General features: G+C 44.5%; 1 protein-coding gene across 1 annotated transcript in view; it reads left to right on the forward strand.

Moving 5' to 3' along the window:
- Positions 1–19,164, forward strand: part of LOC144689827 (calpain-2 catalytic subunit-like) — an 82,706-nt gene that overhangs the window by 45,587 nt on the left and 17,955 nt on the right. The window contains exons 9-14 of the mRNA XM_078557234.1: positions 9,429–9,589; positions 10,952–11,121; positions 12,474–12,485; positions 15,009–15,220; positions 16,900–16,942; positions 18,290–18,349. Of these exons, the coding sequence (XP_078413360.1) occupies positions 9,429–9,589; positions 10,952–11,121; positions 12,474–12,485; positions 15,009–15,220; positions 16,900–16,942; positions 18,290–18,349 (658 nt within the window). The remainder of the gene's footprint in view (positions 1–9,428; positions 9,590–10,951; positions 11,122–12,473; positions 12,486–15,008; positions 15,221–16,899; positions 16,943–18,289; positions 18,350–19,164) is intronic.

The raw sequence follows: 19,164 nt of genomic DNA on the forward strand, positions 1-19,164 counted from the left end.
GAAAGTTTTCTGTTCATCAGAGAGAGCCAGCAAGGATTTGTAAAAGGTAGGCCATACTTGATGAATTTGATTACATTTTTTTGAGAGTGTCTAAAGTAGTGGACAGGAGAACCACAATGGATATTATTTATATGGACTTCCAGAAGGCATTTGACAGAGAATCTCGTAAGAGACCTGTTAATTTCCTGAGATTCAGCTTTAGTTGAAACGAGATCATTGACCTGGTTAAGAAATTGGCTAAGCTGCAGGAGAGTTGGGATACGTGCGATCTTTTGCTGTTCAGATCATTACAGATGCATCTGAGAGGAGCAAAAAAAAATAAAAACAAAAAGCTAAAAGCTACTGCGGATGCTGGAAATCCAAAACAAAAACAGAATTACCTGGAAAAACTCAGCAGGTCTGGCAGCATCGGTGGAGAAGAAATCAGTTAACGTTTCGAGCCTTCATGGCCCTTCGGCAGAACTGAAGCATAGTTAGAAGAAGGGAGAAATATAAATTGGTTTAAGGTGGGTGTGGGGGGGCGGGGGTGGGGGGAGAGACACATTGAGGGTGTGGTGATTGTGGAGATGAGCAGATAATCAAAAGATGTCACAGACAAAAGGGTCAAAGAGGTGTTGAAGGTGGTGACATTTGTCTGAGAAAAGTGCTAATTAAGAATGGAAGACAGGATATTCAAAGTACAGCTCTAGTGGGGGTGGGGTGGAAAGACTAACAAGGTTTTAGTTTAGATTTAAAAATAATGGAAATAGGTGGGGAAAGAAGAATCTATATAAATTATTGAAAAAAAAAGTGGGGGGTGGGGGGGAGGGGAAGAAACTGGGTGGGGATGGGGGGAGGGGGAGTTTAAGATCTAAAGTTGTTGAATTCAATATTCAGCCCAGAAGGCTGTAAAGTGCCTAGTCGGAAGATGAGGTGCTGTTCCTCCAGTTTGCGTTGGGCTTCACTGGAACAATGCAGCAAGCCAAGGACAGACATGTTGGCAAGAGAACAGGGTGGAGTGTTAAAATGGCAAGCGACAGGGAGGTTTGGGTCTTTCTTGCGGACAGACCGCAGGTGTTCCGCAAAACGGTCGCCCAGTTTGCGTTTGGTCTCTCCAATGTAGAGGAGACCGCGTTGGGAGCAACGAATGCAGTAGACTAAGTTAGGGGAAATGCAAGTGAAATGCTGCTTCACTTGAAAGGAGTGTTTGGGCCCTTGGACGGTGAGGAGAAAGGAAGTGAAGGGGCAGGTGTTGCGTCTTCTGCGTGGGCATGGGGAGGTGCCATAAGTGGGGGTTGAGGAGTAAGGGGTGATGGAGGAGTGGACCAGGGTGTCCCGGAGGGAACGATCCCTACGGAATGCCGTCAGGGGGGGTGAAGGGAAGATGTGTTTGGTGGTGGCATCATGCTGGAGTTGGCGGAAATGGCGGAGGATGATTCTTTGAATGCGGAGGCTGGTGGGGTGATAAGTGAGGACAAGGGGGACCCTATCATGTTTCTGGGAAGGAGGAGAAGGCGTGAGGGAGGATGCGCGGGATATGGGCCGGACACGGTTGAGGGCCCTGTCAACGACCGTGGATGGAAAACCTCGGTTAAGGAAGAAGGAGGACATATCAGAGGAGCTGTTTTTGAAGGTAGCGTCATCAGAACAGATGCGACGGAGGTGAAGGAACTGAGAGAATGGGATGGAGTCTTTACAAGAAGCGGGGTGTGAGGAGCTGTAGTCGAGGTAGCTGTGGGAGTCGGTAGGCTTGTAATGGATATTGGTGGAGAGTCTATCATCAGAAATTGAGACAGAGAGGTCAAGGAAGGGAAGAGAAGTGTCAGAGATGGACCATGTGAAGATGATGGAGGGGTGGAGATTGGAAGCAAAATTAATAAATTTTTCCAGGTCCCGACGAGAGCATGAAGCAGCACCGAAGTAATCATCGATGTACCGGAGAAAGAGTTGTGGGAGGGGGCCTCTTTCTCCGGTACATCGATGATTACTTCGGTGCTGCTTCATGCTCTCGTCGGGACCTGGAAAAATTTATTAATTTTGCTTCCAATCTCCACCCCTCCATCATCTTCACATGGTCCATCTCTGACACTTCTCTTCCCTTCCTTGACCTCTCTGTCTCAATTTCTGATGATAGACTCTCCACCAATATCCATTACAAGCCTACCGACTCCCACAGCTACCTCGACTACAGCTCCTCACACCCCGCTTCTTGTAAAGACTCCATCCCATTCTCTCAGTTCCTTCACCTCCGTCGCATCTGTTCTGATGACGCTACCTTCAAAAACAGCTCCTCTGACATGTCCTCCTTCTTCCTTAACCGAGGTTTTCCATCCACGGTCGTTGACAGGGCCCTCAACCGTGTCCGGCCCATATCCCGCGCATCCTCCCTCACGCCTTCTCCTCCTTCCCAGAAACATGATAGGGTCCCCCTTGTCCTCACTTATCACCCCACCAGCCTCCGCATTCAAAGAATCATCCTCCGCCATTTCCGCCAACTCCAGCATGATGCCACCACCAAACACATCTTCCCTTCACCCCCCCTGACGGCATTCCGTAGGGATCGTTCCCTCCGGGACACCCTGGTCCACTCCTCCATCACCCCTTACTCCTCAACCCCCACTTATGGCACCTCCCCATGCCCACGCAGAAGACGCAACACCTGCCCCTTCACTTCCTCTCTCCTCACCGTCCAAGGGCCCAAACACTCCTTTCAAGTGAAGCAGCATTTCACTTGCATTTCCCCTAACTTAGTCTACTGCATTCGTTGCTCCCAACGCGGTCTCCTCTACATTGGAGAGACCAAACGCAAACTGGGCGACCGTTTTGCGGAACACCTGCGGTCTGTCCGCAAGAAAGACCCAAACCTCCCTGTCGCTTGCCATTTTAACACTCCACCCTGTTCTCTTGCCAACATGTCTGTCCTTGGCTTGCTGCATTGTTCCAGTGAAGCCCAACGCAAACTGGAGGAACAGCACCTCATCTTCCGACTAGGCACTTTACAGCCTTCTGGGCTGAATATTGAATTCAACAACTTTAGATCTTAAACTCCCCCTCCCCCCATCCCCACCCAGTTTCTTCCCCTCCCCCCCACCCCCCACTTTTTTTTTCAATAATTTATATAGATTTTTCTTTCCCCACCTATTTCCATTATTTTTAAATCTAAACTAAAACCTTGTTAGTCTTTCCACCCCACCCCCACTAGAGCTGTACTTTGAATATCCTGTCTTCCATTCTTAATTAGCACTTTTCTCAGACAAATGTCACCACCTTCAACACCTCTTTGACCCTTTTGTCTGTGACATCTTTTGATTATCTGCTCATCTCCACAATCACCACACCCTCAATGTGTCTCCCCCCCCCCCCCACACCCACCTTAAACCAATTTATATTTCTCCCTTCTTCTAACTATGCTTCAGTTCTGCCGAAGGGCCATGAAGGCTCGATACGTTAACTGATTTCTTCTCCACCGATGCTGCCAGACCTGCTGAGTTTTTCCAGGTAATTCTGTTTTTGTCTGAGAGGAGCATGCTGATTCTCATGGAGGAGGCAGACAGGAAGTCATTGTCCCCAGCATTACCTTGTGGGGTCGGAGGTCTGGACGTCATACAGAAAAAGCACCCGGACAGCCTGCACTATCCCTTCCACCTTTGCCTGGCCACTGCTCCACCCTTCCCTGCTAGCCCTTCCTCCCTTCCTTGGTCAACCTCCATGCAGCTTGCACTGCCACCACCAGGTCTCAAGCATAGGCTGGCATTTACAGACGCTCTCCAAAGAACATAATGCAGCAGCAACTCACCGCTCTTCATCGCCAGGTGCGCACCACTTGTGCAATCTTAAGAGTGAACGTCCTAATTTCTCACTGGAAGGGAACTTAGTTTGGAAGGGGAACTTGATTCTAGCAAGGTGACCTTAAAACGAGCATGCATGACATGCTAAAGTATGCAAAAGGGCTTCCTGACATTGCTCGGTGGGAAGTTCACCTGCTTTTAACCCGTCTTGAAAGCCCGAGAACTTAATTCCTGAAGTTCATCCCACCGTCAGGAATCTAATTTTTGGCCTCCTGCCAAATTAAGTTCCCCTGCCTGCTTCCTGCCACTGGAAGATTCCACCCATGGAATGTGACTAGTGGTGCCTCACAGGGGCTTGTGTTGGGGCCTTCTCTATTCACTATTTATTAGCAACTTGAGTTATGGGATAAAAAGCCGCATATCAAAATTTGCCAATAGGTGACATTTTAAGCAGCGTAGTTGGAAGGGTAATATTATAAAGAGATGTTGATTGGCTAAGAAAATGGGCAAAACTGTTGGAAATGGATTTTAATGTAGGTAAGGGTGAGGTCAAAAGTTAGAAGCAGCGGAAGCCCAAAGAGACTTGGGTTCCAGGTATGAAGGTCATTAAAATGTCATGAACAGCTACAGAAAATAATCAAAAAGGCTAATTGAATGCTGACCTCTTATATATAAGGGTGTAAAAGTCATGCTTCAGCTATACAAATCCCCACCGTAATCATAAGCAGCTCTGGGCACCACACTTTAGGAAGGATAAAGGCCTTTGAGTCTTTGAAGAAGTGTACTGCCGATTTACCAGAATGATGCCTGGACTCCCAAGGGTTGTATTCCTTGGAGGTTAGAAGGTTAAGGGGTGATTTGACTGATGCCTTCAAGAAAGTATGTAAAACAGATATGGTAGATAGAAACCATCTTGCTGATCGGAGAGTGTAATAGGACCAGGTGCCGTATTCAAAATCAGAGTTAGACCTCTCGGGAGTGAAATTAGCAAATGCTTTTACGCAAAGGGTGGTAGAAGTTTGGAACTTTGTCACAAAAGGCAATTGATGCTGGATCAAATGTTAATTTTAAAATGGGGATTGAGATTTCTGTTAACCAAAGGTGTTAAAGGATATGTGACAAAAGAGTTAGTTTGCCGATCAGCCATGATCTCATTGAATGGTGGAACGGGCTGGATGAACTAAATAGCCTATACCCTTCTTCCTAATGAAGAAAAGGTACTGAAGTCAATTAAGTGCAGATTTACTCAAGTCTCCACCTCTTGGTCTTGAGGGTGTGAAATGAGACCCAAAGGGGGACCGACAAAGATTTCCTAGGGACAAGGAAATCGAGGTTGAGATGAGGGAATGGTTGAACAAATTACCAGCAGCAGAAGTATTGTGGTATATGCGGCTACAAGGGCTAGGCAGTTGGATGCTTGAAAATGTAGTTGTAAGTGACCCGTGGAGAGTTATTTCCTGGAGCAGACAAGTGTGTTGGTTGGAAGAGGGTAGGGTCATGCGGATGTGTAAAAGATATAAAGAAGTTGTCGGATAAGATGCGTTTCTGATGTTTGGACTGGTCAGGCAGGGCTCTCCAGTACTCACCACAGAGAGTGTCCCACTCGTTGTTTGCTGTGCCTTGCACAACTACAACTGCAAAAGAGGGGGATGTGTTGCCAGAGGAAAACACTGAGGAGCTAGACATCTTGGACAAGAAGGACTTGGAAGGGAATGAATCTGAAGAGGACAAGGATTGCACAGGCATGACACGGCAGATGTGCCTGTGATGACCTCATAGCTACAAGATTTCAAGAGGAATAAGGTGAAGAAAAGTTTTCATGATCGAAGTTTTCTTCGTGCTTCGATGCAGGAGACACAACAAAACCTTCCTCGTCAGTGTCAACATATTACAAGGTCATCAATCTATCAATCTCAGTGATCATGGAAGCAGCGTAAGTCACCGTCAACCCTAACGATGGGGACATCCTTGGAAGGTGCAGTAGCCTAGGGAACATGTGGCTACTGTGGAATGTGATTAGTGCACCTCCTTAAGCAACTGCACATAGTGCAGTCCTTTCAACCATGGCGTCAACAAGTCAGTGGGCACGGCAGCCTTCATGCGACTGAAACACCGTTGCACAATTGGATGAACTCATGCCAGTGTGACAGCAGCTTAGCAAGGTGGCGCTAACAGGCAAAACATTTATCAATGGTTAGCACTTGACTGTCTTGGGCTCAACACTTGGACAGCATCATCTCTCCAAATGCCAGCTGTCATGGATGAATAATGCAGATGCCTCATCTTGCTCCTGAGCCCCAGTGTGCCTTCGGACATCAGGGAGCAGTGACCTGTTATTCTACAGCTTACACCCAAAGCTGAGAGTTATGTTTGCATTGTCCAAGCGGAGAGTGGCTCTGCATGACCATTGTTTGATTATTGAAGAACACTCATTACCCTGCATTTGTCGGAAGCCTGCCAAGTCTATGTCCTGCATTGCCTTAGCATTTCGGAGAGATATGGCCCAGTCAATATTGATACAGCAGTGAATGACAACTTCCTCTCTTCATAGATCCCACTGAGCACTTGAAGGATGTGCCGGAGCAATGCTTTCATAGAATTACAGTCCTAGACATTGTCCATCTCACAAAGGCCAATCATTTCTATCTACCCTAAGTCAATGAGTGCACAGCCATGCAATGAACTCCATATCTACTTGCATGCTGTGCCTTTACAGAAGGAGTCCATAAAGCATTCTAGGCAGCTATTCAAGAGCAATGTAAGATCCTCGGGTAAGGAGGCTGCTTTATCAGGATGAGCACACACCTCTGACAACACACACTCATGCCCCTCCAGCAGACATTACAAAAGTCGAAGAGTGGAACCAACTTCAATTATTCAGCTTCATGTATGGGGAGAGTGGGAATTCAGAAAGAAATAACATTCAACCTTAAACGCAGAGGTGAAGCACACGCTGTAGGGAGGCATGAAAGGCTACGGTGCTCAATGATGATGCGGGATAATCGCTAAGCTTGATGAGCAATTCTCCTGAGGCCATAGAATGTCTGTCTGAGATATTATCCAGCCATCATTTTCACATAGGAAATATCTTTATTTCCACATCAGCGACATGAACAAAGTTGAATCACTGTGATGAGATTGAGTGGACCCTTGAATAAGCACAGGTCCTTTCATCACATTGATTAGCCATTGAAAACCTGAGATTTGGAGAGGGATAAATATGAACTATATTTACAATAGAGTATATATACAGTAAATGAACACCCATGCCACCATTGTGCATTCAAAACTTCTTAATTTTTCCAACCCTACCGGTTGCGCGTTGGTGCCACCCCGACATCTGCAGCAAACATGGAGGCAGCCTGCTGACTCCTATGCCTGAGATGACTTTGGGCATCCCCTGGTGGCTCGATGCATGGATGGCTCCGGTCTGCTAAGGGTCTCCTGCTCTGGGTCAGGTGCACCCTCCTTGGCCTGACCTGCTGAAGTTGATGGGGTCACAGGCACAGAGAATTTAGAGAGGCAAGACACCCTTGGAGTGTCCTGGGTGGATGCCCCTGGGGTGTATGGCTGGTGCTCCAAGGGGCCCCTCTCTGACTCCTTGAAGGGGTGTCTGGAGGGAAGTCCAGGTGCCCTGTCCTCCTCACCTAGCCACTGCTGGAATGCACCCATGCCTAAAGTGATGGTGTGCAAGTCTGTGCAAATCCAGCAGATATTGCTGGACCTGGATCTCCAAGGTGGCTGCCACCCTTCCCATGAAGACTTCACTGTGCTCGCATACCAGAGCTACAGCATCAGACACAATGTGGATGAACCCCTCCATCCTTCGTTCCAGTCTGATAACGGCTTCTTACAGCTCTGCCTGATTTTCCCCTGCATCTCTAACATGTTTCCAGAGACTCATCATTGCAAGGGTGTCATGTCCAGCAGCCCTCTGAGTGTCAGAAGCCTCAGCTGCCACTGCCTCTGCCAGCTGTGGACACATGTTGGTGAGGTGATCAATAGATTGTGAACCTGAGCCTACTCTAGAGCAAGTTCCCATTGAGGTGCGTGTATCTGCGCTGGCGGAGGTTGCAGGTGAACGCAGTGATGGTTCTTCATCTGATGATTCTTTGGCATCCTCATACGAGGTGCTTGCTGGAGGTCTCCCTCCGCCTTTTCTTGCTGGTGGCTGCGATAGAAAGAAGAGATCTTTAATGATTGACTGACTAGGCAGCTTCAAACATTATAGGTCACTCTCATTCATTGTCTGTATGTGGATGTATACTGGATGAGCCATCACTGGCTTGTTGGGGGAGCCTGATCTATCCTTCTATGTAGGAACAATCTCTTACAGCAAACTCTGCCACCTACTCCTCATAGGAGGAGCGTGTCCTCCTGGGTCTACCCTCCGGTCTTCGTTCTCTCCCTTCCTTCTGTTGTGGGCAATCTTGTCCTGCATAAAGATGGGTGGATTGACTGTGGATGGAAGAACAGTTCCATGCATGCCTGTTGTCTCTGCTAAGCCCTCCCCAGTAAGAGATTTAGATGCTGTTTGAGGAGGATCTTGCATGTGAAGGTGAGCTTTTCATGGTTGGCAAACATTGAGTGGTGATGTTCCATCTGCTGGTAATGTGTGACGTCCCTGTGGACTCTAATTCTTCGACTGCCTGATACCCTTATGAAAGTGGGAGTTCGGAGTGAGTAGAAGTTTCACTTAACCTGGCAGAGCGGATCAGATCATTCATTTGTTTCCTGCACTGCAGAGCAGTCCTTTTTTATTTGCCACGGGTGTGGATCTCCCTGGCAACCTCTTCCAGGCCGGCGTGGTCAGGTGAGAGGACCTGCTGCTCGAAGCCCTTGAAAAGAGGACCTCCCTCCTTGCCTGGGCGGCCTAGAGGAGAATCTCCAGGGAGGCCTTGGTGAACCGTGGAGCGAAGGCTTTTGTTCTTTTGTGCACCGTTGAGAATCTGAACAAAACAACACGCCCAACCTGCAGTGAGTGAATGTCTGTTTAAACATGGTGCCTGGGCCTTCAACCCCATGAGGTGACAGTGATGAATCCTTGCCCACCCCGCCACAAGATTTGACGAGCTCCTCATTGGTGCATAATTAATGAGCTGAAAAGCAGAAAATCACGTGGATGAATCCGACCTGCCGCTCAGCAGGAATCAGGCTGACTTTCCTACCCACCATCGCACTTGGATTTGCCCAAAGTTTGTTGAAATAAGGGGTATAAAAAGATATAGGAACAGAGGGAGGACTAACACTAAGATTAATGTTACTGCCCATGTGGAGGTTAGACACAAAAATGGTTAGCTGAGTGAAATGCTTGTTTTCATGTTGTAACTCCTATGTAAATATCAGAGGAGTCAGCTGTGGCTCAGTTCATAGCACCCTCGCCTTTGAATCAGAGGGTTGTGGGTTCACGTCCCACTCCCGGAAACCAAGAACTGTGATTGTACTCGAAAGAGTTGCAATCTGTGACTGTTGATAACTCGAAAGAGTTTAAAGAGACACTGAAACAAAAATCATCATTCTAATTTGCTTAATGACAGAAGAGACAAAGCCCATTCACAAATATTTGCATTTTGGGGTAACTGAGTTAGTTAGCTGTTCTTTGGTAGTTAAGAGGTTTTTGTTTCCGGTTATCTTTATTTTTTTTTTGCCATTGCTTTGCAGGATGTCATTTAACGAATTTCTCCAAAACTTCTCCCGAGTGGAAATCTGCAACCTCACTCCTGACACTCTTAGCAGTGAGGAAGTTAATAAGTGGAGCATGATGGTATATAATGGGAGCTGGAGGAGTGGATCTACTGCAGGGGGATGTCGAAACTACCCAAGTACGTAATTTGAATTTCTATCTCTTCCCTATGACACTATCTTTTGTAGGGAGTTAATTATGTTACACTTAGTGACTTGGTAACACCGTGTCAGAGCAATACTGCTTACATCTTCTCTACCTTGTACACTTTGTATAACACACAGTTTGACATGAGATTTTTTTCGTTTTGGGGCAAAGATATTTTAGTAACACAGGGCTGCGTCCTTCGATCAGCGAGCAGGGTGCAGGGCCTACTCACTGATGCCTAAAATGACACGGGGTGACGTCAGGTGTGCGTCCTGATGTCACCCCACGTCATTTAGATTTTCAGTTTGGTGGGCGCGCAGCCAACTCGGCATCGCACCCGCCGAACTGTCAAAGGCCTATTAAGGGTATTAAAAAAGTAATTAAAGTGATTAATGGACCTGTCTGTCCAACCTTAAGGTTGGTGGGCAGGCTGGGAGCCCAGGCGGGCTTCTGAAAAAACATGACACCTCATCCACGGGCGGGATGAGGTTTCATGAGGGATTTAAAAATTTCAGAATGTTTTATAATTAAAGTTATGGACATGCCCCAACTCATGTGACAGTGTCACATGAGGAGACATGTCCGTAAAATTATTTCTATTCTTTAAACTGCTTTTCACATTTGAGCCGATCTCCCTGAGGCAGCACTTTGCCTCAGTGCGTGAAAGAGCGCGCTCCCGGCTCAGGGAATCCACCCCACCCCCCCCCTCGCCCACACAAGGAGCGCACAGCGCTTCTGAGCGGACGTCACGCTGGGTGGGCCTTAATTGGCCCGCCCACGTAAAATGGTGATGTGACCCTGACTAGGGGCGCCAATCGGGAACCCTCCCGCACATTTCCATTTCCCCCCACCCCCCAAGCGAGGGTGAAAATGTTGCCCACGAAAACATAATTCTCCTTATGCAGCTCCTGTTTCAAAGGCAACATTACTGCTTTACATCTTTCTTCCTGTGCCAAATCTGCACTGACCAGTCTGTTTTCAATGGTTCAGTTAAATGTGTTTTTATAAAATAACCTTGTGAAATCTCAATTTTCACAGCAGTAATGACAACATTTTTATTGAAATACATGAGGCTAACCAATGTTGTATTGAAATCTAATGTTACTTTCCCTTTTCTGTATTCTGTTTCTGTTTGCAATGTTCTGCAATAGCGTTAACCATTTAAAATAAATGGTTTGGGTAATATGAGTGTTAAAATAGCAAGGCTAGTGTCATGCGACATGTTTGTGTGTTAATTTCTAAACTGTAGTGAAAAAATGAAACCATTCTGTATTGATCCAACTAGAATGGATAAGCACGCGATTCAACTGTTGAATGGCTGATCTCATTGATAACTATTGGTTTCCATTTATAGGAACATTTTGGACAAATCCTCAATTTAAGATCCAGTTGGATGAAGCAGATGATGATCCTACTGATGATGATGATAAATGTAGCTTTCTGGCTGGTGTGATTCAAAAGAATCGTAGAAGGCGAAGGAAAATGGGCGAGGACATGCATACCATAGGTTTCGCTATCTATGAGGCAGGTTTAAGAAGTTTACTCCTGTTGTTGCCCCATAAAATAAATGGGTAAAAAAATGCCGAATACAGATTCTTGCCATGCTGATCTCCATGTGGCCTTGCACACTTCAATGCAAAGAAAAAGAAATTGACCACTCAAAGTTAATGGTACAGGCTATTAAACTGTGTACTACACCTTACTGAAATACTATCACCATATATAGTGAAGAACCTTCTCAAAAGCCAGTTTTGTGTTTGAGTAATACTGAACCAGATCTGTCACTTCACTGGGCTGTATATGATTATGATGATTAGCTTACAAGCCATTTGCCAATAGCTTTTAAAGTGAGCACCTCCTTTTGTTTCATGTATTTCTAATGACTCTCATGGCTCCTATAGTAATACACTAGTTTAGCTAGTGCAGCATGTGCAGTTTGGTTAATGAGGATCCAGGACATTGCACTGTGTAGCAAAATAATATTTGAAACCTTTTTTAAACCAGCACACAGGAACTTTGGTACTCAAATCTCCAGAGTGGGGGTTAACTCTATAGCCTTCTGATTTGGGTGACAGTGTCACTAATATACTAAGGCAGCCACCAATATACCAAGGCAGCAAGTTATTTATGGGAGGGAGAAGGCTGGTAACCTAGTAGTTCGGTATTGGTGATCATTCTTGAATTTATAATCCCACAATGGAAAGTTGTGACGTTAAATTTAATATATCTAGCAACTAGTGGACTAGCACCACTAAATGACCATGAAAGCTCCCAAGTTGTTGAAACAGTTGTTGTAAAATCCATCTCCTTTGGGGAGGCTGGTTTAGCCATCACATAACTCTAGTCCCATATTACCTTAATGGCCTCAGGGAAACCAGTAATAAATATTCCTATGACCATATCGCATGTGGATGTGCAAGAATGGTTGAATGTTTGTGAGCTTTTCTTGATTATTTCGAGAATAGAAAAAAATTATGCAGAACATTTCCCTATGGTGGTGATGATGTGTGCAGTAGTGACCTTGATAGGAAATTTTGTCCATAGTTAGAGGTTGGGTTTTTCTTTGCAGGGTTAAATGGCCCTTTCTCCACACTTTCTTGTGCTCTAGTAGCTTCAAGGGGCAGATGGTGACAAATACTCCATTTGTTCTTAAGTTAAATCTACTTACATTTCTCAATATTGAAGCTTTACCAATATAATATTTCATTTTAGGGCACAGACGTTATTAACTGTCATTAGTATCATTACTGAAATGTTACTATGGGTTTCATTGCATTTCATTTCATATGGGTCACAGTATTTGAAAACATTACCTCAGTTGTTTAGCCGTCTAGTAAAACCCTTTAGCCTTATGTTCTTTTTATTTTGTTCCACAGGTCCCTGATGAGGTGCGTAGGATTAAGATCCAGACTACAAAATTAATTAGATTGTCATATGCAGGTGGTATTTTGCTAGTTGTTAATATGCTGTGTATTACCCAATTAATCTTCAAACCAATTTTGAAAACACTACTAAAGAAACATTTTTGCCTTATACACTATGGGCGGGATTTTCTGCACCCGCCCGTCGCTGGGATCTTCCGGTCCTGCCGCACGTCAGTGGATTCTGGCTTGGGCGCCGCCTTGCCCATGGCGGGTCCCACCCTCAACGGAGCTGGAAAATCCTGGCCTACGCCTAGCAAAGGGAGCAAGTGACTGCTCCAAGTAATATTAATGTCACCTGCTAGGTGCGGTGATTTGTTGCTGGAAAATCTCCTCCTTTGACACTGACATTGTGGCTATAGTAAAGGATTTTTCTGTAGGCAATTTTGACAGTGACCTCACATCATACCATGCTGCTGAATAGCACACAGTGCTCCAATTCCAGCTTTTTTTTTGTCTCAAAACATGGTTGTCCAATTGTCCCTCATTTTTTGGTTCTGGAGTTACAGTTAAGGGTAAGTATTCAGATATCAGTGTGGGCAATTCTGCCTTGGGCAGTAGCACAGAATGAGTATCATCAGATGAATAGGCTAAAGTCAATGGAACTGGCTAATGAGCGGGACATATAATAGGCAGTCAATGCAATATCGACTATCTTGCTCTTCACCCAAGGAAAATTCCCTTCACAACCCTAAAAGAAGAGAAAAGTTCCAAAGTAAAAGTCAGAGGCAGAAATTTCACACCTCTCCACACCAACCTCTCCAAACCTACCTCAGGATAAAGTTCCCTGAATAATGGGATCTTTGTTCCAGGGGATGGGTGCGCGCTGGAGTCGGGCCCGTTGCCCCAGTTGCAGCCATGGGCTACTGAGTGCCAAGGTGGGCTGGTTAAAAGGTCTGCCTCAGTGCTCTGGGATTTCGTCCCAGTTGTAATAGAAGCATTTGCACACTCTAGCTCTCACCCTCTCATATCCCCTCAGCAACCCCCCCCTCCCTACCCACTACCTAGCCCCATTAAGGCCAACTCATGCCACCATATCCAGCCCCATGGCCCCTCATACCCGCAATGCCAACCTATTACCCCCACATCCCTAGGGCCCCTTATAGTCCCTATGCCAATTTAGTGCCAACACATAACCATCCACTCATCTCCATGGCCCCCTTGTAGCCTTATGCCAATTTAGTGCCAACCTGTGATCCCCAACCACCACCCTTTGCCCTTATACCCTCCATGGTAATTCGCCCAGTATCCATCAGGGGTGGACCTCAGGAGCCATGCCGAGATTAAATAAAATATAAACTTCTAAGTATCTATTACACGTTACACTGTATAAAAACACTCTCACTGATAAAAGCCCATTCAATACATTTAAATCTCATCAAGTACTTAATCCCTTATAAGAACAAATAAACATTTATATTCGTAGCTCCACATAAAAGACAGCTAATCCCTTAAAATAATCCCTCTTGGACAGACAAACTGAATTTACAGCCCCCCTCCCATTATGATAATGATAGGTTGTGGAAACAGCAAAGCATTAATAATACAATAATGATAACCCTTAGGGTAATGTCAACAAACAGCTATTGAAACTGAAGGCACCGATTACTATTTTTTCAACTTGGGGGCGCAGTTTTTTTTCAAAATTTAAAGGGCAGGGGATTTAAATAACTTGACTGCTAGACACTTCCACAGACCTTATCCACTCTTTCACAAGCATCCATGTCTACTGTTTAAAAAATCGTAAGTCTCACACTGTGGGAAACAGACCTCATGCCAGTGAAAATAGGGACTGTTTGAACTTGGCACCGAGTTCAAATGGCCCTGCTGGGTTCAGGTTTATCTCGTGAGTCACATCCTGCCACCTTATCCCTACCGGCAAACATAGGATTTGTCGGAAATGGGGACTGGACTTCCAGATTCTGGGTCCTGGCGCCATTTTGTATAAGGCGCAGTCTCTCCAGACTCCACAAAATCCAGGTTATAGAATGCTGAGTTCATGTTATTTATTTTCTTTCATTCTATAGCCTCTTTGCATCCAATAAATTCTTACCACACCAGACAGTTCAAACTTTGGAGAGTATCTTTTTGGATGCTATGGAGCACCCTGTTCACCTGTCCAGAAGATGCATTTAAAAATTATTAAAATTGATGGATATCATTTTGATTTTCCTCTCGCATTGTCTAACTTGCCCTACAAAATCGACATGGTGCTGAGGGAGGATTTTAACAGTGAAGTGGATGAGGAGTTGACCAACACTTTGCTGTTTTGTTGCTGTCCCGGTAGTGATGATATCATTGAATGGGGTTGGAGGGTTACACATTTGGTAACTCGCAAGCTATGGAAATAATTTGTATTCTGTCTATTGTACAAATCTTACATTTGAAGTATTCTATATAATCTATGGGTTGTAATAACATTTCAGAAATATTGCAAAATCAGAAGCAAGTTGATGTGATTTTTTTTTTGTTTTTGTTTCTATAAATTAGTATAAAGACCAAATTAATATTCAGCTGAAGAGAGATTTTTTCATGACACACGCAGCCAGCGCAAGATCAGAAACCTTCATCAATCTGCGGGAGGTCATGAGCCGGCTTGCTCTTGAACCTGGGCAGTATTTCATTATACCATCCACTTACGAGCCACGTAAAAATGGAGACTTTGCGATTCGGATCTTTTCAGAGAAACAAGCTGAAGTACTGTAAGTATGAACAACATTGTTATGGGACTTGGATATCAGCAAATGCTGTGAAAGGCAGTGACAGCTGGATTTTTTTTTAAAGGGAGCATTTGGGAACTAGATGGTGCCATTCTTTTCAAAACTTAACTGTTATTGTTACCCTTCAACCTGGCTTTGAGTCCAGGAATGGGCGGGAATGTCCAGAGTTGCTCCCAGTTCATTTCTGTAACTTCAACAGAAGTCTGGTGGATACCCCACGTACTTGTGGATGCAGGATTTCCATCATGAAGAAGTTATATTGAATTAGGACCAAATCTTGGCCTGTTCTAATGGTCCTACATGAAATGTGTTGAAATTACATGGAGAGATCAGAGAAGCTGGGTTGTTCTTTTTAGAGCAGAGTAGGTTAAGGGGAGATTTCATAGAGATCTTCAAAATTTGAGGGGTTTTTATAAGGTAAATGGGGAGACAGCCTTTTTCACTGGTAGGTGGATCAGTAGACAAAGGTTTAAGATAATTGGCAAAAAAAACAGAGGGAGATAACTTTTTTTATGCAGTGAGTTATGATGATCTGGAATGTACTGCCTGAAAGGGTGGTGGGAAGCAGATTCAGCAATAACTTTCAAAAGGGAATTGGGTAAATACTTGAAGAGGAAAATTTTCAGGGCTGTGAGGAAAGCTGGGGGGGTGGAATTAATTGGATGTCTGTTTCAAAGAGCTGGCACAAGCACAATGGGCCAAATGGCTACCTCCTGTGTCATTTGATTGTAAGTAGTTTTTTGTGAAACTGCAATATCATTCATGTCCAAAGATGTGGATGTGTGCAAAATGGAAGTGTGACACTGACACGCACACACACAACACACTCATTTGAACATTAGTAAATTTCAGATCAGTGTAAATGAAGTGTGTTTTTTTTTTTTACTGACCAACTTGTCTGACCGAGTGCATAACTGCAAGAATATATTTAATTTCCTAGCACTTCATCCTTCAAGAAAAAATAAATCTACCTTGCACTGTTAATTTCAGACAAAATAGCAGAAAAATGGTTCGGAAAGCAAGATGCCATTCTTGTATAGTTTGCTAAATTTGAGCGTCATTTTTCTGGCATACAAATCTTAAATGTGCGGAGTGGAGTACTTTATAAATGTTTAGGATAGAATTAAATTGCATGCAACTAATGAATTTGATCTCTGCAAAAATATGAGGTACCAGTTTAAATTTCTAGTCTCTGCTGAGTTGGCCAGTTTCAATGGAAAGGTATTACACGTGGTCTCTGTACCCCTAAACTAATTTAAGCTTGGCAAGGCTTCCTTCCTGATTGCTCTCCTGAGGCCAGTTTAGAAAGCATGCAAATATGAATACTGGTTGAATGTGAGATTAGACTTGTCTGTGATGCGCTCTATTATAAAATAACCTGGAGGCAGTTGTTGGCAAAGTGATGTGAAAAATAACAGTTTGAGCAAAGTACTATAGAGCGCTAGTGCCTATGGAATATCCCAGCATGTCAATTTACTTCCTTCCGAATTGGAGGAAGTGTGGAGAAAGTTGGAGGAAATCAGCTAACTCTAGAAAGAATTGTGTTGCATGAAAATGTATTACTGATGTGCTTCTAGACATTTTAATTGAAACGTGCTCAAGATACATGGAACGTATCTGAATGTTTCACTGTAAGTAATGTGTATTGTTTTCCAACACAGAGTGATGGATAGTGAAGTTGATGCAAAACTGGAAGATGAGGAGGTATATGTGACTAATTATCATTTTGTTCTTTGAGATGTTCTGGCTGCCCGTTGATTTAGCTCGTTCTCAATATCAAAGAAGTTATCATTTTAAATGTCACCAGCCCCACGTCCCAACTTTTATTGGCCATCTCTCCCTTGCACCTGGCTAGTTGAAGTGTTGGACCTGCACGCCTCCCCCCACCCCCCCACACCCCACACCCTTCTCTTTTGATAATCCTGGCCCACTCCTGCCTGACTGCTAATGCTAACCATGTTCTGGCATGGGCAGCATATTATTCAGGTCAGTAGGCTTGTTAAGAAGCCTGAATGAACCCTTAATTATTTATTCACATATGGACTGGGGGCTGCTGATTTCAGCGCCACTCCTCACCTGGCATACGTTATGGGGGTGAGCCGGGTGGATGGGAGGGTGGTGGGCTAGCCACTTGACCTATTTTATATTCTGACACCCCCCCCCGCCCCCCGCCCCTGGCCCCAAGCCCCTGCTGAAAACACAGGTATGTAAAATGCAGCCTGTGATGTGGGAGGAAAGTTCACAAAAGGATAACCCTACATGGATGGTGGATATTGTGAATTTGCTGGGCTAAACGTCCATTCTCGCTCTAGATTTTCAGGTATCTTCATACTGTCAACTACAATCCCCTGGGCATGTAAGGAATGATGGACACAGACCTCTACCTCATTACTTTGTGCAACTGTACAATGGAACAAATCCTTAATTGTGCCACTGTTTGGTGTTTTTGCCTTCAATAGAAGGTTAATCAGTAACATGCTTTTTCATTGCTCTGTGCTTCTTTGAAAACTAATCAGAGCTCTTCGTGGACTGTGGGTGATGATCAGGGCGAGGATCTTTACTAATCCTTTGCAGATGGAGTAATCCCTGAAAAGTGATTCAACATAGTGGAGAGACCCTCCTGTGATAAATGGAGTTCGGTCAAAATCCTGGAACACTCTCCCGAACAGCACTGTGGGTGTACCTATGACCACAGGGACTGCAGCAGTTCAAGAAGGCAGCTCACCACTTCTCAAGGGGATTTAGGGATGGGTAATAAATGCTGCCCTAGGAACTGAGACCCTCCTCTAGCCCTGAGTTTCAGAAAGAATGGTGCTGGCATACTAGACATATCTTTGCCTCTAAAGAATAATGTCCACATATTTCATCTGTTATTTTATGCTATTAAAACCGTGTATCATGCCATATTAATAGTATGAGAGCTGCTACATTTTAAGTGAGTTGGATTCCTGGATGTATAATGCAATATAGTGCTGCTGTTAATATTTCTTTTTCTGGCTATGCATGGTTACATGTGCACTCAATTCAATTCTTCTCTCAAAAATCCTAAAGGTCGATGAAGAAGACATTAGCTCCAATTTCGAGAATTTGTTTGATTACTTGGCAGGGCAGGTGAGAAATTTACATTCACTGCTCAGATTGTTCCACTAGTCTTTTGCAACTTTAATCTTGTGCATGCCATTTGAAGAGTACTCTAGAATAGTTAAAATTAAAATTATAGAGTAAATTGAGAAGTATGTTTGTGGACTTAGTGAGAGAGTAATTTTAGCAAAGCATATGGGACCTTGAGCTTCATAAATAGGGGTATAAGAGTACAAAAGCGGGGAAGTTATGCTGAACTTTTATAAAGCTCTGGTTCGGCCACAACAAGAGTTATGGCATCCAGTTGTGGTCATCACACTTTAGTAAAGATGTGAAGGTCCTTGAAAGGGTGCAGAGGGGCTTTATCAGAATGGTTCCAGCATCCTAAAACATGGAGGCACAGTCTCCAGATAATCATTTAGGACAGAAATTAGGAGAAATTATTGCATTCAAAGGGTTGTGGATCTTTGGAATACTCTACTCCAAGGGGTTGTGGATGTTCCACCTTTGAACACATTTAAGGCTAGCATAGACAGATTTTTGATCTCTTGGGGAATTAAGGGACTGGGGAACGGGCAGGAAAATGGAGATGAAGCCCAAGATCAGCCATGATCTTATTGAATGGCAGAGCAGGCATGACGTACCACATGGTCTACTCTTGCTCTTATTTGTGTTTCACACCTTTTTTAAAAAAAGCTTCTGCTTTTCTTATGACCAAAGTGAATAACTCTACATTATGCTCCATCTGCCATCTTGTTGCCTACTCACTTTGCCTGTCCATAGCTGCTTGAAGCCTCTGTCTTCCCCACAGCTTTCCAAGTAGTTTTATATCATTAGCAAACTTA

This window comes from Cetorhinus maximus, chromosome 14 (assembly GCF_964194155.1).
Source record: "Cetorhinus maximus chromosome 14, sCetMax3.hap1.1, whole genome shotgun sequence".
In the NCBI taxonomy this organism is placed as follows: Eukaryota; Metazoa; Chordata; class Chondrichthyes; order Lamniformes; family Cetorhinidae; genus Cetorhinus; species Cetorhinus maximus.